The sequence below is a fragment of the Gorilla gorilla genome, chromosome 7, assembly GCF_029281585.2.
Source record: "Gorilla gorilla gorilla isolate KB3781 chromosome 7, NHGRI_mGorGor1-v2.1_pri, whole genome shotgun sequence".
In the NCBI taxonomy this organism is placed as follows: domain Eukaryota; kingdom Metazoa; phylum Chordata; class Mammalia; order Primates; family Hominidae; genus Gorilla; species Gorilla gorilla.
This window is the reverse complement of record NC_073231.2, coordinates 53,723,242-53,750,649: the sequence shown is the minus strand read 5'-3', so window position 1 is coordinate 53,750,649 and position 27,408 is coordinate 53,723,242. Positions and strand designations below refer to the sequence as shown.

Sequence of the window (27,408 nt, the reverse complement as noted above, 5' to 3'; positions counted from 1 at the left end):
AATAACAGTGAAACTCCATCTCAAAAAAAAAAAAAAAAAAAAAAAAGAATGGAGCTTGAGGCCAGGTGCAGTGGCTCATGCATATAATCCCAGCACTTTGGGAGGCAGACAGGTGGATCACTTGAGGTCAGGAGTTCAAGACCAGCCTGGCCAAAATGTTGAAACCCAGTCTCTACTAAAAATACAAAAATTAGCTGGGCATGGTGGTGTGTGAGCCTGTAGTCCCAGCTACTGGGGAGGCTGAGGCAGGAGAATTGCTTGAACCCAGGAGGCGGAGGTTGCAGTGAGCCGAGATGGCGCCACTATACCACTATACTCCAACCTGGGTGACAAAGCAAGACTCCATCTCAAAAAAAAAGGTTTTGCAGGTGTTTCCAGATTGCTACTGAGATGCTTTTCCTTGGCTATCCCTAGAAAGAATCATAGTTCCACACATGTTCATCACAGTATTACTTACAATGAAACAATGGAAAAAATCTAAATTTTCAACAAGAAATAAGTAAATTATTTCCTATCTACCTGTTGGAAGTATATGCAGCTATTAAAATTTAGATAAATAGGCCCGGCGCAGTGGCTCACACCTGTAATCCCAGCACTTTGTGAGGCCAAGGCGGGCAGATCATGAGGTCAGGAGTTTGAGACCAGCCTGGCCAATAGGGTGAAACCCCATCTCTACTAAAAATACAAAAATTAGCCAGGCATGGTGGTGCGCGCCTGTAGTCCCAGCTACTCAGGAGGCTGAGGCAGGGAGAATTGCTTGAACCCAGGAGGTGGAGGTTGTGCTGAGCCAAGATTGCACCACTGCACTCCAGCCTGGGCAACAGAACAAGACTCCATCTAAAAAAAAAAAAAATTCAGATAAATAATGCTTGAACCCAAGAGGCGGAGGCTGCAGTGAGCCCAGATCATGCCACTGCACTCCAGACTGGGCAACAGAGTGAGACTCCATCTCAAAAAAAAAAAATTTAGATAGGAAGCTGTGATGCCTGATATATACAGTAAAATGTGCATGATGCTGCAACAGCAGGAAACAAATATAAGTACTATGATTACAATCTTGCCTAAAACATGTATGTATAAGACAAATATTTTTAAATGATAGGTGATGTTTCCCATTTCTATAGTTTCTGCACGTTTATATTGTTATTAAAAAACTCCAGCCAGGCGTGGTGGCTCAGCACATTGGGAGGCTGAGGCGGGAGGATCGCTTGGAGTTTGTTTCCAACAAACAAAGGCTAGGAGTTTGATACCAGCTGGGCAACATGGTAAGACCCTGGTCTCTACAAAAAAAAACCAAAAGGTTAGCTGAGGGTGATGGCATACACCTATAGTCTCAGCTTTTTGGGAGGCTGAGGCAGGAGGATCACTGAGCTCTGGAGTTTGAGGCTGCAGTGAGCTATTACTGAGCCACTGAACTCCAACATGGGTGATAGCAAGAAACTGTCTAAAAACAAAACAAAACAAAAAACAAACGCCCCAATTTAAAATATATTTTTAAAAATCAATGGATATGCCGGGCACAGTGGCTCACACCTGTAATCCCAGCACTTTGGGAGGCCTGGGCAACAGAGCAAGACTCCGTCTCAGAAAAAAAAAAAAAAAAAAGATATACTTTAAATACAATACAAATACTGTTGTGATACTTCTAAGCATAATTGTTTAGGGGTTTTTTTTGGCAGGTATAGAGAGAATGTTCAGATTTTATATAGTCCTTCGAATTTTAATTCAAATTTTAAGAAGCAAGGCACATTAAAATTTCTCTATCACATATCAACAATTCCATTACTTAGGGCCGGGCACGGTGGCTCACACCTGTAATCCCAGCACTTTGGGAGGCTGAGGCGGGTGGATCACAAGGTCAGGAGATCAAGACCATCCTGGCTAGCACAGTGAAACCCCATCTCTACCAAAAATACAAAAAAAAATTAGCCGAGCATGGTGGCAGGCACCTGTAGTCCCAGCTACTTGGGAGGCTGAGGCAGGAGAATGGTGTGAACCCAGGAGGTGGAACTTGCAGTGAGCCAAGACCGTGCCATTGCACTCCAGCCAGGGAGACAGAGCGAGACTCCATCTCAAAACAAAACAAAACAAAAATTCCATTACTTATATATGCTAATGACATGTATACTATACATATTAGTATACATGTAACAAATAATACTATACATATTAGTATACATGTAACAAATAATAGTTACATTATTCTTTACATTAAAAACCCAGAAACTACCCAAAAGCTCATGAGCAGAACAATGAATTGTGTTAAAAACAATACAACAGAATACTATGCAGCAGTGAAAATGAATAACCTATAGTTGAACTCATCAACACAGATGTATCTGAAAAAGTGTTGCTAAACTAAACAAGTCAGCCAGGTTTGGGGCTCATGCCTGTAATCCCAGCACTAGGGGAGGCAGAGGCAAATTGACTACTTGAGCCTAAGAGTTCCAGCCTGGGCAACCTAAGGAGACCTCACCTCTACGAAAAATTTAAAAAATTAGCTGGGTGTAGTGGCATATGCCTGTAGTCCCAGCAACCTGGAAGACTGAGGCAGAAGGATCACTTGAGCCAGGGAGGTTGAGGCTGCAAGAAGTTGTGATCATACCACTGCGCTCCAGCCTGAGAGTAAAACCCCATCTCAAAAAAAAAAAAAAAAAAAAAAAAAGGCCAGGCGCAGTGGCTCACGCCTGTAATCCCAGCACTTTGGGAGGCCAAGGCGGGTGGATCACGAGGTCAGCAGATCAAGACCATCCTGGCTAACATGGTGAAACCTCATCTCTACTAAAAACACAAAAAATTAGCCAGGCGTGGTGGCGGGCGCCTGGAGTCCCAGCTACTCAGGAGGCTGAGGCAGGAGAATGGTGTGAACCCAGGAGGCAGAGTTTGCAGTGAGCCGAGATCACACCACTGCACTCCAGCCTGGGCGACAGAGCGAGACTCCTGTCTCAAAAGAAAGAAAGAAAGAAAGAAATCATAGAAGAAGGTATACAGCATAATTCCATTTTTATAAAGTTCAAACACAGGCAAAGTTGAGTATTATATAGTTAAAACTAAATTTGCCATTCATTTCTTCATTTCTCTGTACAAAAACCTGCAAGAAAACTCTCTCTCTCTCTCCCTATATATATATATACACACATATATTTTGTGGGGGACAGGGTCTCACTCTGTCAACCAGGCTGGAGTACAGTGGTGTGTGATCATGGCTCACCGTGGCCTCAGCCTCCTGGGCTCAAGTGATCCTTCCACGTCAGCCTCACCAGTAGCTGAGACTACGGGCACATGCCACCACACCTGGCCAATTTTTCTATTTTTAGTAGAGACAGGGTTTCATCATGTTGCCCAGGCTCGTCTCAAACCCCTGGGCTCAAGCCATCTGTCCGCCTTGGCCTCCCACAATGCTGGGATTACAGGCATGAGACACCACACCTGGCCGAAAACTTACTATATTTTAAGCCAATTAGTTTTATTCTTTTTTTCTTTTTTTTTTTTTTGGTGTTGCTGGGGTTGGGGGAAATGGTGTCTGCTCTCAGCTCTGTTGCCTAGGCTGGAGTGCAGTGGTGCGATCTTGGCTCACTGCAGCCTCCTCCTCCCAGGTTCAAGCGATTCTCATGCCTCAGCCTCCTGGGTAGCTAGGATTACAGATGCCTGCCACCATACACAACAAATTTTTGCATTTTTTGTAGAGACAGGGTTTCACCATGTTAAATGATCTGCCCACCTAGGGTGGGCAAAGTGCTGGGATTACAGGCATGGACCACCGTACCTGGCCTGAGCCAATTAATTTTAGAATACCTTTCCAAAAATGAAGAACAGAAATAGTAATAGTATAGTTTAGTTATAATGGGCAATACTGTTTTTCAAATGTAGATGTAACCATCTATATGTTAAGGTGGATTTGAATAAAATAAGAGAGTTATGTATGCTCCTTTCCTGTTTTTGGAAGACGGAGGTAAATGGCTGGGGTTGAGAGGGGCTTGATATGTTTTGATTCTTTGACCACAGGATGATGATGATGACGATAATAATAAATGGGAGCTACATGATGAGAACATATGGACACAAAGGGGGAACAACACACACTTGGGCCTTTCGGAGCATAGAGGGTGGGAGGAGGGAGGATCAAGTGGGTGCTAGGCTAAATATCTGGGTGATGAAATAATCTGTACAACAAATCCCCATGACACAAGTTTACCTAGGTAACAAACCTGCACTTGTACCCCGAACTTAAAAATAATAGTAATAATTTGCCACATGAATCTGTTATAAAAATATAGAGAAAAATTTACCACAAATATCAGAAAAAATTCTATTTTGGAAGGTACTTTTCTGAGGATGATCCATTTCAAATGGCTGTGTTATAGTCAGAATTTTAATTTTGTGAACAACAGCTGGAATTCTAATAACAACAACAACAAACATTTGCTAAGTATTTATTGGGTACCAGATCATTTGCTAACTGCTATACATCCACCATCTCCTTTGATCCTCACAATCACCCTGACATTATCATACCCACTTTACAAATAAACTGACACTTAGAAGTCAGAGTGTAATACATCCAGAATTTGATCTCAAATGTTCTGACTCTGATACAGAAAGGAGGCAGGGAAATATTAGGCAGAAAAGGGCAAGGTCCCTAGTGGAGGCCCACCCTCAAGCCTGGACCTGCGGCCCAAAGTGAGAACATGTATTCCTGTTTTTCCGCTCAAATGTTGCTTTTTGGCCTGCCCTGCCCCCCATCCTGTACCCATAAAAACCCCAGGCAGACCAGCAGACTGGCAGAGTGGCAGAGAACGAGAGAAGAGAAGAAACAGCTGGATGTCAGAGAAAAGTAGCTTGACTTCAGAGGGATGGCTTGACGGGGGTACTTCAGGGAAGAGTTTGGCCGGGGACAGCTGAACTCCAGGGGAAGACCACCTTTCCAGTCCATCCCCTTTCCAGCTCCCCACCCCACTGAGAGCCACCTCCACCACTCAAAAAAATCCTCCACATTCACCACCCTTCAATTTGTTCGTGCAACCTGATTATTCCTGGATGCCAGAGAAGAACTTGGGTACCAAGAGGGTGGGCGCAAAAGGCTGTCACCCTGACCCTTCAATGAGCTGTTAAGCACTTAAGCTATTTGTGGAGGGGAAAGCTAAAAGGCCACACTGTTAACACATGCCCTCTGGGGCCCTGGGGGCCACAGGTACCCCCCCTAGATGCTGCTGCAGGGCCGCACAGAGTTCTACTCCTGCTGGTGCCCAGAAGCAGTCGTCCCGGCCCCTGTATCTGCTGACCTGTGTGCTGCCTGTCCCATGAAGGGTTGAGAGCTGCGGGCTGAGTAAGCAAGCCAACCCCTTCACAAGCCCCTCGGGGGTCAAGGGAACTATCCTGTTTCAACTCCAGAGCTCTAAACTACCTCTTAATGATAAATACCACATGTAACATTCTAGGAAATATGACAACTCTATTGAGATATAGTTCACATACAATTCACCCATTTTAAGTGTATAAACAAATGGTTTGGGACATATATATATAGTTTTTTTTTTTTAGAGACAGAGTTTCCCTCTATCACCCAGGCTGCAGTGTGGTAGTGCAATCATAGCTCACTGCGATCTGGGCTCAACAGATCCTTCCACCTCAGCCTCCCAGTGCTGGGATTACAGACATGAGCTACTGTGCATAGCCAGTTTTTAGCGTATTCACAAAGTCGTGGAACTTTTAGAACAGTTTCATCACCCCAAAAAGAAACCCTGAACCTTAGCAGTCATTCCCTCTACCTCATTCCCAGCCCTAGGGAAGCCACTGATTCACTCTCTGTTTCTCTAAGTGTTGCTATTCTGGATATTTCACTATATGCTCTTTTGTGACTGGCTTCTTTCACATGGCATAATGTTTTCAAGGTTCATCCATGATGTAACAAGTACCAATACTTTACTACTTTTTATTGCCAAATAATATTTCACTGTATGGCTATAACACATTTTATTTATCCAATCATCAGTTGATGGACATTTTAGTAACTTCCATTTTAGGCTATGATGAATAATGCACCTATGAACATTTGTGTACAAATTTTGTGTGGACATATGTTTCCATTTATCTTGGGTATACATCTAAGACTAGAACTGCTGGATCATATAGTAACTCTACATTTAACCTTTTGAGGAACTGCCAAAGTTCCCAAGTGGCTGCATCATTTTTACATTCCTACCAGCAATGTATGAGGGTTCCAATTTCTCTACATTCTCGCCTACAATTCTTATTATGTGACTTTTGGACCACAGCCAGGCTAGTGAGTATGAAGTATTATACCATCCCATTTTTCTTTTGATTTGCATTCCCCTGATGACTAATGATGTTTAGCATCTTTTCACGTGTGATTGGCCATTTATATATTTTCTCTGGAGAGAAATTTATTCATCTTTTGCCCATTTTTAACTGTTATTTGTCTTTTTTGTTTAGTTGTAAGAGTTCTTTATATTCTGGATACAAATCCATTCTCAGATACATGTTTGCAAAAATTTTCTCCCATTCTGTGGGTTGTGTATTTACTTTCTTGATAGTATAATTTGTAGCACAGAAGTTTGCTTTTTATTTTTTTCTCTTGTTATTTATGCTTTTATTTTTGTATCTAAGATTATGCCTAATCCAAGGTCAATACAGTTTATGCTTATGTTTTCTTCTAAGAGTTTTCTAGTTTTAGCAAGTAAACTTAGGTCTTTGATCTATTTTGAATTAATTTTGTGTATGGTGTGAGGCAGAGGTCAAACCTGAGGTAGACATCAAACTTCAATATTTTGCATGCTAATATCTAATTGTCTGAGGACCACTTGTTGAAAAGACTATTCTTTCCCCACTGAATTGTCTCAGCAACACAGTTAACATTTAAAAAATAATTTCAAACTAGAAACAAAACTATTTTGAAAATAGTAAAGACAGCCATCCCCATGCCACCCCCTTATCCTTCAACCCCCTCCCACACACAAAACACAACTGAAGGAAGTTATTTGCAGTTGCATGGAAGATAGTGCATATTGATCCAGATTACTGGAATCCCCATAATCCATCCTAATTAAATACTAACTTCTAAAAACCACTAATTAGTATCAATATATTTCAGAAAGTAGAATTTAAAAAAGAATTTAAAAAAAGAAAAAAATAAAACAAAGTAGAATGAAATGAAAGATAAAAAGTTTAAAAGGGATGTAAAAAGGCCAGGCATGGTGGCTCACACCTGTAATCTCAGCACTTTGGGAGGTCGAGGTGTGCAGATCACCTGAGGTCACGAGTTCTAGACCAGCCTGGCCAACATGGCGAAACCCCATGTCTACTAAAAATACAAAAATTAGCCAGGCATGGTGGCACATGCCTTTAATCCCAGCTACTTGGGAGGCTGAGGCAGGAGAATCACGTCAACTCGGGAGGTGGAGGTTAAAGTAAGCTGAGATCACGGCACTGCACTCCAGCCTAGGCAACAGAGTTAGACTTCATCTCAGAAAGAAAAAAAAAAAGATGTTAAAAAAAAAGGGAAGGGAAGGGATGCTTAGAGAGAAATTTATAGCTTTAAATGCCTATATTAAAAAAAAAATTGTAGGCTGGGCATGGTGCCTCATGCCTGTAATCTCAGCACTTTGGAAGGCCAAGGTGGGTAGATCTCTTAAGGCCAGGAATTCAAGACTGGCCTGGCTAACATGGCGAAACCCTGTCTCTACTAAAAATACAAAAATTAGTTGGGCATAGTGACGCACACCTCTAATCCCAGCTACTCGGGGAGGCTGAGGCATGAGAATTGCTTGAATCCGGGAGGCGGAGGTTGCAGTAAGCCAAGATTGCACCACTGCACTCCAGCCCAGGCAAGAGATTGAGACTCTGTCTCAAAAAGTAAAATAAAGAAATAAGAAAAAAAAGAGCAAATTAAACCTAAAGCAAGCATAAGGAAGGAAAAAATAAACATAAAAGCAAAAATCAATGAAACTGAAATCAGAAAAATAAACAAAAAAAACCCTATGAATCCAAATGTTTCTTTGAAAAGATCAACAGCCAGACTGGACAGCCAAAAAAAAAAAAAAAGAGGCACAAGTTGCCAAGATCAGAAATGAAAGAACTACAGATTCTACAGACATTAAAAGGACAACAATAGGGGAATACTAGAAACAACTTTATGCCAATACAGTTGATAACTTGGATGAAATGGGCAGATTTTAAGACAAAACTAACAAAGCTTACTCAAGAAGAAATAGATAATTTTAAAAGTACTCTATTAAAGAAATTAAATTTGTAGCTAAAAAACTGCCCAGCAAAGAAAACTCTAAGCAAAGATGGTTTCACTGGTGAATTCTACCAGTTAAAACTATTATAAAATCTACCAAAAAACAGAAGAGGAGGCAATGCTTCTCAGTGCTATTTTATGAAGCCAACATTACCCTGATTAAACAGTCATTACAAGAAAACTACAGATAATTATCCTTCCTGAACACAATCACAAAAACACTCAACAAAATATTAGCAAATTAAATCCAGCAAGTAAAGTTGGTTCAACATTCAAAAAAATCAATGTAATTCACGCTATCAACAAACCAAAAGAGAAAAACCATATGATCACCTTGATACATGTAGGAAAAGAGCATCTCACAAAATTCAACCTCCATTCATAATCTAAACTCTCAACAAACCCAGGAATAGAAAGAAATGTCCTCAATCAATCCTCAATCTTACAAAAGGTATCTCTGAAAAACCTGCAAGCTGAATGCTTCCAAGATATGGAAAAAGAAAATAATGTCTACTCTCACCTTTCCGACTCAACACTGAACTGAAGGTCCTAGCCATTGCTAATAAAATTGTCTTTTATTTCCAAAACACATGATGATCTACATAGACAAGGATCTGCTAAAAGTTGCTAAAATATGTGAGTTTAGCAAGGTCACACATGGGGTACAAGGGCAATCAAGAGCAATGTAAAAAAAAAAAAAATTTTAGGCCAGGTGCAGTAGTTCACACCTGTAATCCTAGCACTTTGGGAGGGTGAGGCGGGCGGATTACTTTGAGCTCAGGAGTTTGAGACCAGCCTGGGCAATACAGTGAAACCCCGTCTCTACAAAAAATACAAAAATTAGCTGGGTGTGGTGGCCCACATCTGTGGTCCCAGCTACTTGGGAGGCTGAGGCTGGAGAATCGCTTGAGCCCAGTTGGTGGTGGGACACGGGTGGTGGGGGTTGCAGTGAGCTAAGATTGCGCCACTGCACTCCAGCCTGGGTGATGGAGTGAGACCCTGTATCCAAGAAAAAAGGAAAAAAAAGAGGCCAGGCATGGTGGCTCATGCCTGTAATCCCAGCACTTTGGGAGACTGAGGCAGGCAGATCACGAGTCAGGAGTTCGAGACCAGCTTGGCCGACATAGCGAAACCCCGTCTCTACTAAAAATAAAAAAATTAGCTGGGCATTGTTGCGTGCACCTGTAGTCTCAGCTACTCGGGAAGCTGAGACAGGAGAATCGCTTGAACTCAGGAGGCAGAGGTTGTGGTGAGCTGAGATTGCACCACTGCACTGGCGCAATAGGCAACAGAGCAAGACTCCATCTCAAAAAATAAAACAAAAGAAAAAGAAAAAGAAAGCCAATTTTATTTCTATGTACTAGAAATGAACAATAAGAAATTTGAAATTTGTAGAAGCATCTTTTACAGTATCATCCAAAAAACAAATATTTCACGGTATAAATCTAACAAACTATGTGTCAGACCTATCTGCTGTAAACCACAAAATTTTGATGAGAGATATTAAAGACTTAATGAAGAAATATAACATTTTTGGTCAGGCACAGTGGCTCACGCCTGTAATCTCAGAACTTTGGGAGACTGAGGCAGGAGATGGCTTGAGCCCAGGAGTTCAAGACTAGGCTGGGCAGCAATATGGCAAAACCCTGTCTCTACAAAAAAAAAAAAAAAAAAAATTAGCAGGGCGTGGTGGTGCGCACCTGTAGTCCCTGCTACTCAGGAGGCCGAGGTGGGAGATCAACTGAGCCAGGTAGGTCGACGATGCAGTAAACTATGATTGTGTCACTGCATTCCAACCCGGGTAACAAAGTGGGACCCTGTCTCAATAAAACCAAAAACAAGAAATATAACATCTTCATGATTCAAAAGACTCATTGTTGTCAAGATATCAACTGTCCCCAATTTGATCTATACAGATGCTCCTCAACTTACAACGGGTTACAGCCAGATAAACTCAAAGTCAAAATGCATTTCTTTTTTTTTTGAGACAGAGTCTTGCTCTGTCACCCAGGCTGGAGTGCCAGCACTGTGATCTCGGCTCAATGCAACCTCCACCTCCTGGGTTCAAGGGCTTCTCCTGCCTCAGCCTCCCAAATAGCTGGGATTACGGGCGCATGCCACCGCACCTGACTAATTTTTATATTTTTAGTAGAGACGGGGTTTCACAGTGTTGGCCAGGCTGGTCTCAAACTCTTGACCTCAAGTGATCCGCTTGCCTCGGCCTCCCAAAGTGCTGGGATAACAGGCCACTGTGCCTGGCCCAAAATGCATTTAATACCCTGATAAACCCATCATAAAGTCAAAAAGTCCTAAATCAGGCACTGCCTGTATATTCAATGCAATCACAATAAAAATCCTGGCAGACTCTTTTTGAAGAAATCAAGCTGATTCTAAAATTTATATGGATAGGCCAGGCGCGGTGGCTCACGCCTGTAATCCCAATACTTCGGGAGGCTGAGGAAGGCAGATCACTTGAGGTCAGGAGTTTGAGATCAGCCTGACCAACACAGTGAAACCTTGTCTCTACGAAAATTACAAAAATTAGCCAGGTGTGGTGGTGTACGCCTGTAATCCCAGCTACTCAGGAAGCTGAGGCAGGAAAGAATTGCTTGAACCCAGGAGATGGAGGTTGCAGTGACCCAAGATCGTGCACTCCATCCAACCTGGGTGACGGAGTGAGACTCCATCTCAAAAAAATAAATAAATACAGAAGTTCGAGACCAGCCTGGGCAACATGGTGAAACCCCGTCTCTACTAAAAACACAAAAAATTAGCCGGGTGTGGTGGTGTGCACCTGTAATCCCAGCTACTCGGGAAGCTGAGATAGGAGAATCACTTGAACCCAGGAGGCAGAGGTTGCAGTGAGCCAATATCTCACCACTGCACTCCAGCCTAGGCAACAAAGTGAGACTCTGTCTCAAAAATAAATAAATAAGTAAATTAAATAAATAAATAGGCCAGGCATGGTGGCTCACGCCTGTAATTCCAGCACTTTGAGAGGCCAAGGCGGATGGACCACGAGGTCAGGAGATCAAGACCAGCCTAGCCAAGATGGTGAAACCCCGTCTCTACTAAAACTACAAAAATTAGCCAGGCGCAGTGGCAGGCGCCTGTAATCCCAGCTACTTGGGGGACTGAGGCAGGAGAATGGCTTGAATCTGGGAGGCAGAGGTTGCAGTGACCCAAGACTGCGACACTGTACTCCAGCCTGGGCGACAGAGTAAGACTCCATCTCAAAAACATAAGTAAGTAAATAAGTAAGTAAATAAATAAATAAATAAAAATAATAAAATTTATATGGATAAACAAAGGACTCAGAACACCCAAAACAATTCTGAAAAAGAAAAAAAGATGGAGGACTCACACTGATTTCAAGAATAACTATAAGATACAATAATCAGGATTATTACTGTACTGGAGAAAGGAGAGACACATAGATCAACAAAACAGAAAAGAGATTCTACAAATACTAATAGAACCACACATATAGTCAGTCGATTTAAGAAAAAGTAACTTCACTGAGGTATATTTTGCATATCACATAATTCATCCTTTTCAGGTGTATGACTCATGGTCAACTGATTTTTGACAAATATACCAAAATAATTCAATGGATAACATAAAGCCTTTTCAACAAATGGTGCTGGAACAACTGGTCATCCATACATTAAAAAATGAACCTTAACTCATACCCTGCAACATATTAAAAAATCAACTTGAAATGGATCATAAACCTAAATATAAAACCTAAAACTATAAACTCCTAGAAAAAAACACAATTGATTCTCCCACCTCAGCCTCCTGAGTAGCTGGGACCACAGGCACACGCCCAACTATTTTTTATATATTTTTTATATTTTATATTTTTTATATTTTTAGTAGGGATGGGGTTTCATCATGTTGCCCAGTCCGGTCTTGAACTCCTGAGCTCAGGCAATCCGCTCACCTTGGCCTCCCAAAGTGCTGGGATTACAGGTGTGAGCCACAGTAACTGGCCAGTTACAGGTCTTTTAAAATGTGACACATCTATATCATGGAATACTACTCAGCAATAAAAAGGAATAAACTCTAGTTATTCAAAGTGTTTTTAAAAAACGAAGGAATAAACTAACACATGCAACAAGACAGATCTCAAAAGCATATTAAAACAAATAGGCACATTTTTTCTGTATAGGGCAACATTTGTGCACCATATGGTTTCTTTCACAAGTATTCAACTCTGCCACTGTAATGTGAAAGCAGCCATAGACAACATGCAAACATGAGTGTGGCTGTGCTCCAGTAAAACTGTCTGTCTGTCTGTCTGTCTATCTATCTAACCTAATCTATCTAATTGATCATTTATCTAATCTATCATCCATCCGTCCATCTACCTAATCTATCATCTATCTGATCTAATCTATCCAATGTATCATCTATGTATCTAATCTATTATCTATCTATCTATCTATCTATCTGAGTCTCACTCTGTCACCCAGGCTGGAGTGCAGTGGCATGATCTTGGCTCACTACTACCTCCACCTCCTGGGTTCAAGCAATTCTCGGGTCTCAGCCTCCCAAGTAGCTGGGACTATAGTCGTGCACCACCACACCCAGCTAATTTTTTTGTATTTTTTGAAGAGATGAGGTTTTACCATGTTGGCCAGGCTGGTCTCACACTCCTAGCCTCAAGTGATCTGCCCAACTCGGCCTCCCAAAGTGCTGGAATTACAGGTGTGAGCCACTGTGCTCAGCCCCAGTAAAACTTTTAAGTATTCAGCCAGGCACAGTGGCTCACACCTGTAATCGCACACTTTGGGAGGCCGATGCAGGAAGATCACCTGAGCTCAGGAATTCAAGACAAAAAATTAGTCGGGCATGGTGGCTTATGCCTGTAGTCCCAGCTACTCAGTAGGGTGAAGGATGAGGATCACTTGAGCCCAGAGGATTGACGCTAGAGGCTGCAGTGAGTCACGATCATACCACTGCACTCCAGCCTGGGCAACAGAGCAAGACTCTGTCTCAAAACTAGTAAGAATAATAATAATAATAAATTATATAAACAGGCAGCAGGCTGGGTGCAGTGGCTCATGCTTGTAATCTGTCGCTTGTAATCCTAGCACTTTGGGAGGTCAAGGCGAGAGGATTGCTCGAGCTCAAGAGTTCAAGACCAGCCTGGGCAACATGGCGAAACCCCATCTCAACTAAAAATACAAAAAATTAGCTGGGCATTGTGGCACATGGCTGTGGTCCCAGCTACTTGGGAGGCTGAGCTGGGAGGATCACCTAAGCCCAGGTCAAGGCTGCAGTGAGCTATAACTGCGCCACAGCACTCCAGCCCAGGAGATAGAGTGAGACCCTGTCTCTAAAACAAAAAAACAGGCAGCAGACTTGAGATGGCCCCACAGGCCACAGTTTGCCAATTCCTGTGCTAAATTAAAGATGCCAGACACAAAAGGTCACACTATAGGATTCCATTCACATGGTAATATGAAAAAGGCAAACATATAGGAGCAGAATCAAATCAATGGTTGTCAGGGCCTGGGATTGAGGAGAGTTGACTACAAAGAGGCACAAGAAAACTTTTTGGAGTGATGGAAATATTCTATATTTTTATTACAGTGGTGGTGTTGGTTACATGACTATATATGTTTGTCAAAATTCATATACAGTATACAAAATTCGTATACTTGTAAGTCTGAAAAGAGTGAATTTTACTGTTTATAAATTATGCCTCAATAATCCTGTCTTAAAAGAAAAAAACAAGGCTTTTTTTGGTCTCTGATTAAAGAAAAACCAAGAGAAGAAAACATTTTTTAGAAAATTATCAATGTTAATTATCAAGAAAATTCAAACACTGACTGGATATTTGGTGACATAAAAAATACTGTCCTTTTTTTAGGTTGTAATAATGACTTTTTTTTTTTTAAAGAGTCCTTATCTTTAGAAATACATATTGAAGTTCAAAGGAGAAAATAAGAAGGAAAAAAAGGAAATATGTACCAATGTACTTACAGGTGAAATTATAGTATATCTGAGATTTACTTTAAAATAGTCCAATTAAAAAGGGGACAGAGATGTACTAATCATTATTGAGGCTGGGTAGTAGGTAAATGGGGGTTCATTACATTACTCTTGCTACTTTTGTATATGTTTGAATATTTCTACAACAACCAAGTTGGAAGGAAAAAAAAGTGTATGAGGAAGAGATGAAAACAACAAGATTATGCAATTAATGCCTACAGTGGCCAGGTAGGTGAAATAGATAAGCCAGAACGGTAAATCTGGGGCCGAAAGCATTAACATAAAATCTTTGAAAAAAATGTGTGAAGTCCAAACACATGGCCTGGCAACCTCTCTCCTAAGACCACTCTGAAGATACAGACATACACTTGTACACAAGTCTGTCTTTACAAACAATGTATGCACAATGTGAAAGAAGCTAAATGTATAATGAGCTGTATCCTAGAACTTAGAAAGCAATAAGATATATGCTAAATATGGCCAAACATAACAACAACAACACAAACATTATCTGGTTCTGGAATACTAGCATTATAAACAAATCTGCTTCTGATTTCACAATTTGTCTTTAGTTGTTAGGAATCATACACATGGCTGGGTGTGGTGAATTGCTTGAACCCAGAGGCGGAGGTTGCAGTGAGCCAAGATAGCGCCATCACACTCCAGTCTGGGGGACAAGAGCAAGACTTCGTCTCAAAAAAAAAAAAAAAAAAAAAAAAGGATCATACACATGGCCGGGCACAGTGGCTCATGCCTGCAATTCCAACACTTTGGGAGGCCAAGGCGGGCAGATCACCTGAGGTCGGGAGTTCAAGACCAGCCTAATCAACATGGAGAAACCCCCATCTCTACTAAAAATACAAAATTGGCCGGGCATGGTAGCACATGCCTATAATCCTAGCTACTCGAGAAGCTGAGGCAGGAGAATCGCTTGAACCCAGGAGGCAGAGGTTGCAGTGAGCCGAGATCGCGCCATTGCACTCCAGCCTGGGCAACAAGAACGAAATTCCATCTCAAAAAAAAAAAAGAATCATACACCCATACACATAATTTAAGTGAGAAAAGAATAGCAACAAAGTGATAGATTTTTAGTAATACTAGCAGAAAACATAGCTGACCATATCAGGGTAATAATCCATTTTAATTAGGCAAACTGCTAAAAGAATATAAACCTAAAATTAACTTTGAAAATATTTTAGTAGAAAACTATATGAACTTTCTTAATCTTAAAATAGCTTCAGTAGAGCTATTATTTAAGAATAAAATCAAATTAACTATACCCATGGTTTTCTTCATAATACTGTAGAATACACCACCCTGCTGAAACATGTGAGGAAGTCCCTTTGCATAAGACCATACATCTTCTCCTGTAAGACAAAAACAGATATGGTATTAGCAACAAACAAAAGAGTTCCATCCAGGGCTGCTTTAGTAAGGATTAGCCTAGAATAAACATCAAGGCAGAGCTCCTAAATGAGTGAAACAGCCTGACACACCATAGAGAGATGATACTGAGTGACAGATTGTGGCATACTAGAAAATGCATGGCCTATCTAAATGTGCCAGCCACTGCCAAGTGCTGTCATGGAAGAGTGCACGCCTAGTGTCTCAAGACCATGTGGCTTTTCAAGAGAAGCCCAAAATTCAAGTTTTTAATATGAATTCTCCCAATTTTAAAATGTAGGAACTAATTAAAAAGCATCTTTAGAACTGCATGAGTCAACAAACATGGTGGCTCATGCCTGTAACCCCAGTACTTTGGGGGTCTGTGGATAGCCTGAGTTCAGGAGTTCCGATACCAGCTTTGGCAACATGGCGAAACTCTATCTCTACAAAAAAAAAAAAAAAATAGCTGGACGTGGTGGCATGTGCCTGTCATCCCAGCTACTTAGAGGGCTGGAGCAGTGGAGTGGCTGGGGGGAACCCCTTGTGCACGGAAGGTGAAGGCTGCAGGGAGCAGTGTTTGCATCACTGCACTCTACCCTGCGTGACAAAGTGAGATCCTGTTTCAAAAAAAGAAAAAACCACAAGTCAAGATAGTCAATATTATGATGAACAAAATATATCTGAAGACTCAATCCAGCTCAAAGGAAACTAGTCTGTAAACTGTACTAGAACAGATAAGATTATTGAAAGATATTTTTGGGCCAGGCATGGTGGCTCACTCACGCCTGTAATCCCAGCACTTTGGGAGGCCCAGGCAGGCAGATCACCTGAGGTCAGGAGTTCGAGACCAGCCTGGCCAACATGGTGAAACCCTGTCTCTATTAAAAATACAAAAGTTAGCTGAACGTGGTGGCGTGCACCTGTAGTTCCACCTACTTGGGAGGTTGAGGCAGGAGAATAGCTTGAACCCAAAAGGTGGAGGTTGCAGTGAGCCGAGATCGTGCCATTGCACTCTAGCCTGTGCTACAAGAGCAAAACTCTATCTCAAAAAAAAAAAAAAAAGATATTTTTGAAAGTAAAATACAAAACTGTAAATATAAATTTTATATTTATATTAAAACCAAGAAATAAACAGAAGGGGCTATTTCAGTACTTATTTCAGTAAGAAATTTCAAATAAAAAGTAAAGAATGATCATCACTGTTGAAGAAATCAATAAAGAATGGCAGGAACATAACAGTTACTATGGCTGTTTTTATTTGCTTCTTTATAGTTTACATTCTAATCTGCTAATGTATACGTACTACTTTTATAATCAGGAAGTTTTTAATTTTTAACACAAAAAATTAACTTGTCTTCCCTACATGAAGATTATATTGTTGGACCTGAGCTCTGAATAGTTGTGACTGACAGTGCTAATTAATCACTATGTACGTACAACATCTCAGAGTTCTAATCCCACCTCACATTCATAAACAGGGTATGACTTTATGTGGCAGTTGGCTAAACTTACCTTCACTATACCAGCTTAAAGTAGACAAGTTTTAGAAGACTTGACAATTAAAGTTTCAGTTAATCAAAACATTTACTTATAAACACTTACTAATGATGCAGTACTACTAGAATAGCTATATTTAAGGATGGACACACAGAAGTTTAATATTAATAAGAGTCCACAAATAAAGAAATATTAATAACCACTAGTGGTGGCTCTGATTGCTGAGCTTACTATTAAACCTCACTTGGATAAATTATTTCTATGATGATAACCTTTCATTTCGTTATTGTCAATGTTGTCCTAAATGCACTTAATATTTTCTAAAATATTCTAGTATAGCATTTATTTGGAAGACATATCAAAAAAAGATAGGGTGGTATTTAATTTTTTTGATAAGAATCCAAACAGGGCTGGTCTAAAGGTAGTGAGTTATCTCAACTGACTGTTCAGTTACAGTTGGAACTGCTTATTCTACCATTTCTCCCCTTCTCACTACCTGCACTTGACTAGTCCAAACAAACAAAAACCACAAGAATGAATAGGTGCCAAAATGGTGAACTCCTCAGAACTGACCAACTGATTAATAAGAAAAATCACATCTCTTAGGTACTTTACATACCTAGTTATTCCTAATTTAAACAGGCAAATCACTTACTCTACTGCAGTGTTTGTCAACCTTGTTTTCATTATCTCCCCCTAAGGAGCCTTTCTTTACAGGCATTATTTTCCTAGTCCTCCCCATGCCCTCATGATATTTGAATTACACAGATATACCTTATATCTGCTTATGTACTGTATACACATCTTAGTTTTATATATTAATCATAAGATTTTTTCACCCTTCCTCCTCCAAGAACAAATTTTTACCCCCTTCAAAGCAATATGGCCCCACTGTTCCATTGCTTTAAGGGAAACACCATGTAAGCCTCTATTATCTACCAAGCTCTGAGCAGGCTCTTCACATAGTTTCATTAACTCATCACAACTAAGCTCTACAGACAAGGAAACAAGCTCAGAGAGCTTAAATAACTCTTCCAAGATCACACAGCTAGTAAGTGGGAGAGCCAGGATTTGAATCCTGTGTATCAGTCCAAAGCTTATACCCTCCTTTCCATTGACATCAAACCTCTACTGAAGGTCAAATTGGCCAGGCTCATGCCTGTAATCCCAGCACTTTGGGAGGCCGAGGCAGGCAGATTACCTGAGGTCACGAGTTCAAGACCAGCCTGGCCAACAAGGTGAAACTCCGTCTCTACTAAAAATACAAAAATTAGCCAGGCGTGGTGGCACATGCCTGTTATCCTAGCTACTCTGGAGGCTGAGGCAGGAGAATTGCTTGAGCCCAGGAAACAGAGGTTGCAGTTAGCCGAGGTCGTGCCACAGCACTCCAGCCTGGCTGACAGAGCAAGGCGCACACACAAAAAAAGGTCAAGTTGTGTTTCGGCAAATTTGAAAGAACTATCCAGGCTTTTCTTAATAGAAATTCATGGCATCAACAACTGGTTGGAGAAAAAAATAGGTAATCTCTTTTGCTAAACAAATATCTCCACTGAAGGTCATGTTTGTTGGTACCAAAATGAGGAAAAGGATTAGAGATCAGGAAGCAGGGTTTTGACACTTTGCACAAGTCCTGCACCACTCTCCTATGGCTCTCCACTGCATTTCTCTCCAACCCTCCTAACGCCCAGGTTCAATGCCTGGATTACTGCCACTTCCTCACAGCTGGTTTCCCTTGAGTCTTATCCCCCATAAATCCCTCCTCTATATAGCATTCAGAGTTAAACCTATAATGGTTCCCCAACGCCGTATGGCAAAGTCCAAGTTCCTTTTCCATGGCATACAAGGCACTCTAAGAGTTGGTCCTCGCCTTTCCCATCTGACATCATACCATACCCTTATTTTTACAATGTTATACCACCAAACAACTGTTCCTGTTCCCTAAAGGCCAACAATTGTTACATATCATTTAAAACTCAATCTAGGTATCACTTCCTTTAGGATTCTTTGGAGTGTTGGTTAGGTAGGTACCCTTATTTGATGCTCCTACATATATGAATACCACAGCCCTTATCACACTTCAGGTTAATTAACTTTTCTGTTTTACCTTCTAGACCAGGTTTCCCTTTTATACTTTTCAGATTCAGGGAAAGGTCAGTGGCCTATCTGACTTTTTACCCCCAGGGCCTGGCACAGTGCTGAACAGATGGCAACACTCATAGTATTGGTTGAATGAATGTATAGATGCAAGCTTTTCTAACCAGCCTTATTTTATTGTTGTCCTGTTTTGTTTTGTTTTAGGCTTTTAGCAGCCTGAAGCTACGGTTTTAATTTCTGTCTCTAGTGATAAGCAGAAAAGTGTGATGAGGAAAGGGCTCTACTGGCCCAACCAGAAACAAAAGCTAAGAACCCATAATTGTATTCTCTACCTTAGACACCCTTGGCGGAGTGAATATTATAAACGAGGTTTTTCCTTTTAAACAGTGCCTGAAAGCAATCCAGAATAAACTTAATCGAAGCAGCATGATGATAACCATTCTTCAATGTTACATATATAAAATACAACTAATGATTATATGCTACTGACTTTTCCCTGAATCTTGTTTTCTCTTCAAGAATCTAATAAAACAAAATAATAGCAAAAAAAGGGAAATAGTTTTTCTACCATTTTATTCGAAAGCAAACTTTTAGAGAATAGGAACACTTTGGAAAAGCCTCTAACAATTATGTTAATTTATATTTTTGTTAGTCTCCAATTATTTTTACTTTATAATCCAACTGTTTCTTCATACTACAAAAGTAAAAATACTTCTATCCAATGTACTGTGTATATATAAATGTAGAAAAAAAATCTACACTACTGCCTTGCTTCCACAAATCCTTCCCCCCTCATAACCTTCAATCTTCTACCTGAAACAGTAGCTATATATGGCAGTGGTACTATGAACGCTTTTTCTTTTGGTTTATCCAATTTTTTTCCTATTTGATGTGAATAACTTTTAATTGTTTAAAAATATGTTAAAATACATTTTTTAAAATGTATTTTTTCTAATTTTTTTCTAATAAAATTATGGAATTAAAAATTTAAAAGTCAACATCAAAAAAAGTTTAAGAGGTCACCATTCTAATTTTTAAATTTTAGGTATTTATTTATTTTTTGAGATAGGGTCTCGCTCTGTCACCCAGGCTGGAAAGTAGTGGCTCAATCATGGTTCACTGCAGCCTCGATCTCCTGAGCTCAAGCAACCCTCTCACCTCAGCTTCCTGAGTAGCTAGGACTACAGGTGTGTGCCACCACAGCCGCTAAGTTTATTTATTTTTTGGAGAGACAGGGTCTCCCTGTGTTGCCCAAGCTGGTCTTGAATGCCTGGTCTCAGGCCATCCTCCTGCCTTGGCCTCCCAAAGTGCTGGGATTATAGGTGTGAGCTACTGTGCCTAGCCTTCTAACTTTAAATATTTAAAAAGGCAATTTGAATTTTTTACTTTGCAATTTATGAGGCAAAGCAGTAAATTTAAAAATCTAATACCTATATGAAATGTATTTTTGTTTTATTTATTTATTCATTTATTTATTTATTTTTGAGACAGAGTCTTGCTCTGTCACCCAGGCTGGAGTGCAGTGGCATGATCTTGGCTCACTGCAGCCTCTATCTTCCAGGTTCCAGCAATTCTCCTGGGTAGCTGGGACTACAGGCGCAAACCACCATGCCCAACTAACTTTTGTATTTTTAGTAGATATAGGGTTTCACCATGTTGGCCAGGCTGGTCTTGAACTCCTGACCTCAGGCGATCCGCCCCCTCGGCCTACCAAAGTGCTGGGATTACAGGCTTGAGCCACTGCACCCAGCCTATTTAATTTTTGAGACAGAATCTTGCTCTGTCCCCCAGGCTGAAGTGCAGTGGCGCAATCTCTGTTCACTGAAACCTCCACTTCCCAGGTTCAAGCAATTCTCGTGCCTCAGCCTCCCGAGTAGCTGGGATTACAGGTGTGCGCCACCACTCCCAGCTAATTTTGTATTTCTAGTAGAGATAGGGTTTCTCCATGTTGGCCAGGCTAGTCTCAAACTCCTGATCTCAGACAATTTGTCCATCTCGGCCTCCCAAAGTACTGGGATTACAAGTGTAAGCCACCATGCCCAGCCAAAATGTATTTTTAAAGCCCCAAAAGAAACACCCAAAACGAACTCTGAACTCAAGTATTTATGACCATAAAATGAAGTACTTGTTTATTTAAATTTAAAATTTAAAGAAACAATTCAAAATTTTTTAATAATTTGAATAAATGGTTCCAAATATAAAGTAGGAACACAGGACTGTTTCAACTAGAGAGAATTCCAAAGGTAAAGGTATTCATTTGCTGAAAGAATTGTTGGCATCTCTCTTCCCTTCCTGACGTAATCCTCACGTTTAAAACTTTATCTACCCTATTGATAGTCAAAATGGTTTATAAAAAAGGCATATCTGTTTCTTGCCTGAAATTCAGTCCCCTTAACGGTATATAGTCACACAACTTTAGTGTCACCAGCAGCATTAATGAATATTTTTATCATACACAGACATGCACACAAACTCAATAGTGTTTAAATGTGTACAGAGTCTGAAAGGACACATCCCAATTTATTAATAATGATTTTATCTGGGGAGTACAAATGTTAAGAACTACCATATTTTATAGGTACCTGAATTATTTGAATTTTAAACATTATATTGTAATTGAAAAAATATTTAAAATAAAAGTGATCAAAGTAGTTGGAACAGAATCTATTATTATCTAGATTTCCTTTTCTATCTAGAAAGGAATAACATCAATATTTGACTTAATTTTCAAAGTATAATTATATAAAATCACCATTTACAATATATACATTTATCTTAAGATACACCTATGCATTATTTTTTGTTCAACTTTATAACTGCTCTCCCATTACAAGTATGCTACATATAAATCAACAGAAGGGCTATCAGAAGGCATAGAAAGAATAATAATATGCAGCCAGACACGGTGGCTCACGCCTGTAATTCCAGCACTTTGGGAGGCCCAGGTGGGCAGATCACGAGGTCAGGAGTTCAAGACCAGCCCGGCCAACATGGTGAAACCCCGTCTCTACTAAAAATACAAAAATTAGCCAGGTGTGGTGGCAGGCGCCTGTAATTCCAGCTACTCGGGAGGCTGAGGCAGGAGAATCGCTTGAACCTGGGAGGCAGAGGTTGCAGTGAGCCGAGATTGCACCACTGCACTCCAGCCTGAGCGACAGAGCAAGGCTCCATCTTGGGGGGAAAAAAAAAAAAAAGAAGAAGAATATGCATAAGTACTATCTAGATTTGAAACTGCCCTTTACCCAACATTTGAAAAAAAAAAGGTGCAATAATAATATTCAGTTGTCACCTAAAAAATAAGTGTCTCAGTCCCAACCGTGATTCTGGAAAATTGTTTTTTCTTTTTTTGAGACAGAGTCTCACTCTGTCACCAGGCTGGAGTGCAATGGCATGATCTTGGCTCACTATAACCTCCGCCTCCTGGGTTCAAGTGATTCTCCTGCCTCAACCTCCTGAGTAGCTGGGATTACAGGCGAGCGCCATCATGCCCGGCTAATTTTTGTATTTTTAGTAGAGACGGGGTTTCACCATCTTGGCCAGCCTGGTCTCAAACTCCTGACCTCATGATCCACCCGCCTCAGCCTCCCAAAATGCTGGATTAAATGCGTGAGCCACCGCGCCCAGCCGATTCTGGAAAATTCTAAGGCATTTACAACATCAAGAGGTATTATGAAATTACAAAATATTGTGTATTTTAAATATATATATATGTTAAAAAGCCACACAATTCTTTCAGGAACACAGAAAGTATATCAAAATGAAACAAGTTTCTCAACTCCTGAAAGGTTGGTACACTTTGTAGTAAAGCAAGGAAGTGTCATGTAGCCTAATTTCATTTAAGTAACTCCAAACTGACAAATTCTGTTCTTCACCTAAATCTGTCCTTACCTCTAGGAAAACAAAAAAACAAACAAAACTAGAAACTTAATGAAATATAACACTAAGAAAAAATAAATTGGCCCAGATATGTATAGTGGATAATGTACCACCTATCCTGTCTACCATGAAAGAAAACCTACAAATAACTGATCTACAAGAAATTTTTTTTTTTTTTTGGAAAGAGTGTTGCTCTGTTGCCCAGACTGGAGTGCAGTGGCGCAATCTTGGCTCACTGCAACCGCACCAGGTCTACAAGAAATCTGAACGACATATTTTGCAAAGCCAGAGTTAGTCTTTTAAGTATTATATAAATAATGAAGATGACTGTCTGCAAAAAATTAAGTTCAATTACTTCGTGGTCTGGATAAAAGAGATTAAAAATGTAAAATATTATGGGTAAAATATTGTTATTCCATTTTATAGTTCCTAAGATTCAAAGTTACTAGGTTCCATGAATGACTTGTACTAAGCCAAAGACTAATACACCTATTTATTGTTTTATTAATATAAGTAATAGACGATCTAGTCAATGAATATCCTACTTAAAAATGAAAGAAAAAGCTCATGTCCCTGGCTATCATGCAGTCAGCCTATTTAGTGAAAACATACAGGCCGGGTGCAGTGGCTCACGCCTGTAATCCTAGCACTTTGGGAAGCCGAGGCGGTGGATTGTCTGAGCTCAGGAGTTCGAGACCAGCATGGGCAACGTGGCGAAACCCCATCTCTACTAAAAATACAAAAAATTAGCTGGGCGTGGTGGTGCGCACCTGTAGTCCCAGCTACTTGAGAGGTTGAGAATCACTTGGACCCAGGAAGCAGAGGTTGCAGTGAGCTGGGATCACACCACTGCACTCCAGGCTGGGCGACAATCTGTCTCCAGAAAAAAAAAAGAAAGAAAATATACAATCCCCATGTATATATTTGATTCTTAATCAAATGAGAAGTTCTAAAATGCTGTGTTGGTCCTATTTGGGGATTTTATAATTTTTATGTATTTAGAAAATAAAGCTGGAGATCTGCTGATGAAAGCTAAAAAGTATGGAACTCCTTCAGCTGAAAGCCTGCAGGTAAGTTAATGGAGGGCAAGCACTGACTTTCATTTATCTTTGTACACTCAACATACATACAAGTTCATAGTATACACTGATTTTGCTGAAATAATTGCATTCATTAATCCAACAAGCATTTACTTGGTACCTACTATGTGCCAGGCCCTGAACTAGGAAATAAGGTATTGATTAGTGAAGAAAATAGGGTTCAGTCTCTGTCTTGATGGACTTTATAATATAGTGGGGGAGGCAAACAAATAATTAAACCAACAAATAAGATTATTAAAAATTGTGATAGATGCCGTGAGGGACATCAACAGGGTACACTGATAGAGGGAACCTACTTAGAATGGTCAGCAAAGTTTTATCAAACCCTTACAGGGTGGTGGTATTTAAGCCTAAACTTAAACGAGAAAGAACCAGCTATTTGAACAGCATAAAGTCTGATGAGCTATATTCTAAACTAACATAACACAGCTTAGCTCACATTTGGTAATTCACAAAGTAATTTCTGCACTTTGAAATCTGTAATCTTCTAAACAAGCTCTGTCATTTTCTAGCCCTCTCCAATCTAAACATCAACAGTTCCCCAGTACTCTTTACATATGGTTAGTATTTATCCCCAAACTGAATTTTGTAGGAACATCTTTTTTTTTAAATTAAGAATATCTTCGGCCAGGCGCAGTGGCTCATGCCTGTAATCCCAGCACTCTGGGAGGCCGAGGAGGGCGGATCACCTGAGGTCGGGAGTTCAAGACCAGCCTGACCAACATGGAGAAACTCTATCTCTACTAAAAATACAAAAATTAGCTGGGTGTGGTGGCACGTGCTTGTAATCCCAGCTACTTGGGAGGCTGAGGCACGAGAATTGCTTGAACCCAGGAGGCAGAGGTTGCAGTGAGCCGAGATCGCACCACTGCACTCCAGCCTGGCGACACTGCAAGACTCTGTCTCAAAAAAAAATATCTTCTACATAATTCAAATACAGTCATAAGCGAACTAGAGGAAGAAAACTAAGATTTATAAGGGACTAATATAATACAGGCTATGCACTTAATACTTCAATTTAAAGCAGAAAGTATCTCAAGTGATATCATTACAAAAGTAACACAATGCTCTCTTTTACACCCAAATTTTGTGTTGGTAGTGGAAGCAGTTTTAAAGAAATCTGTGGGTTTATACAGACATAAATGCTGGATATGAAGAGGGAAGGGATCAGAATAGAAAGACATTATCTTGGTGAACTCATTGCAGTCCATACTCTAGTTCTCTCAGATATTCAGGTCCAAGAACCTCCAACCAAACTCAGAAAGTATTTATACACCAGAATTATATTTGATTAATTTTCATTATGAAATATATTATCAACCAGGCACAGCGACTCACGCCTGTAATCCCAGCACTTTGGGAGGCCGAGGCGGGTGGTTCATGAGATCAGAAGATTGAGACCATCCCAGCTAACACGGTGAAACCCTGTCTCTACTAAAAATACAAAAAAATTAGCCAGGTGTGGTGGCACATGCCTGTAATCCCAGCTACTCAGGAGGCTGAGGCAGGAGAATCATTTGAACCCAGGTAGCAGAGGTTGCAATGAGCTGAGATCGCGCCACTGCATTCCAGCCTGGGCGACAGAGTGAGATTCTGTCTCAAAAATCTATACATAATCATACCGATCAGATTTTTTTTTTTTTTTTTTTTTTTTTGAGATACAGTCTTGTTCTGTCACCCAGGCTGGAGTGCAGTGGCACGATCTCGGCTCACTGCAACCTCTGCCTCCCCGGTTTACAAGATTCTCCTACCTCAGCCTCCTGACAAGCAGGGACTACAGGCTCCTGCCACCACACCCAGCTAATTTTTTTTTTTGTATTTTTAGTAGAAACAGGGTTTCACCATCTTAGCCAGGATGGTCCTGAACTCCTGACCTCGTGATCTGCCCGCCTCAGCCTCCCAAAGTGCTGGGATTACAGGCATGAGCCACCGTGACTGGCTCTGATCATATTTTTAAGACTACTGATCATAATCCTGCCCATGTCCGTTTATTAGTCTACAATGGAGAATACAGCTTTCAAAGTGAACACGTCCTTATCTGCACTGTCACCTGTACATCAAAACTTGTTATCAGGAAGCTAAATAAGTGTTACGAATAGATGCCTGATGAACATGGAAATCAGACAAAGGGATAGAGATGTTTCAGCCAGGCCACAGTCAGGATTGTTCAAATATTCCTACCCCTCGACAGAGATTACCTTTCTAGTTACCAGAATTTTCATGAACCCCAGATGATGTACCTTTTTCCTTTGTACAGCAGTATATGAACATTGCCGAATTCTGCTTTTCACTTTTTTCAATGTTCAGTGCTGACTGACCATCCATTCCATTTCTGCAGATACAGCCTTTCTTTAGCTGTGTTAATGTCATCTATTTAATTCAATTAAAAAACATTTCAGAGTGCATACTACCTGCTGAGCACTATTATCAGGTTCTGTGCATACAAGGATAAAGATAAGAGCCACATTCTCAAGAGTCCACCTTCTATTGAGGAAGATCTTCTCTTTCCTGTTTTTGACCTGGGAGATTGAAGGTCTTTTATTTATTTACTTATTCATTTATTTATTTATTTTTTGAGACAGAGTCTCGCTCTGTCGCCAGGCTGGAGTGCCGTGGCGCGATCTAGGCTCACCGCAACCTCCAACTCCGGGGTTGAAGCGATTCTCCTGCCGCAGCCTCCAGAGTAGCTGGGATTACAGTCACAGGCCACCTAGGATTTGTATTTAAGTACACTAGCATTCGTATTTAAGTGACCTTGATCACAAGGTCAGGAGATCAGGACCATCCTGGTCAACAAGTTGAAACCCCGTCTCTACTAAAAATACAAAAATTAGCTGGGCATGGAGGCGTAGGCCTGTAGTCCCAGCTACTTGGGAGGCTGAGGCAGGAGAATTGCTTGAACCCGGGAGGTGGAGTTTGCAGTGAGCCGAGATGGCGCCACTGCACTCCAGCCTGGAGACAGAGCAAGACTCCATCTCAAAAAAAAAAGAAAAAAAAAAAAAGAAATATATAAAGCGCGTAGGACAGTTCCTGACATACTCCCCAATACAATTACTATGTCTGGCAAACTAAAATCAACAATTCCAGGTTCTAAATTTGTGCAGGGTTTTTAGATCCCCTATTTACTACTCCCCCAGATAAGCCAGGAGTAGTATTCATTTTGGTAGATTAAGGCCCAAATCACTGCCATAT

The 27,408-nt window shown here is 40.6% G+C and overlaps 1 protein-coding gene across 1 annotated transcript in view; it reads right to left on the bottom strand.

The window, feature by feature from the left end:
- The window catches only part of VCPIP1 (valosin containing protein interacting protein 1), a 37,277-nt gene that overhangs the window by 5,642 nt on the left and 4,227 nt on the right, over nucleotides 1–27,408 (bottom strand). Inside the window, exon 2 of the mRNA XM_004047118.5 lies at nucleotides 15,544–15,630. Coding sequence (XP_004047166.1) covers nucleotides 15,544–15,630 — 87 coding nt within the window. The remainder of the gene's footprint in view (nucleotides 1–15,543; nucleotides 15,631–27,408) is intronic.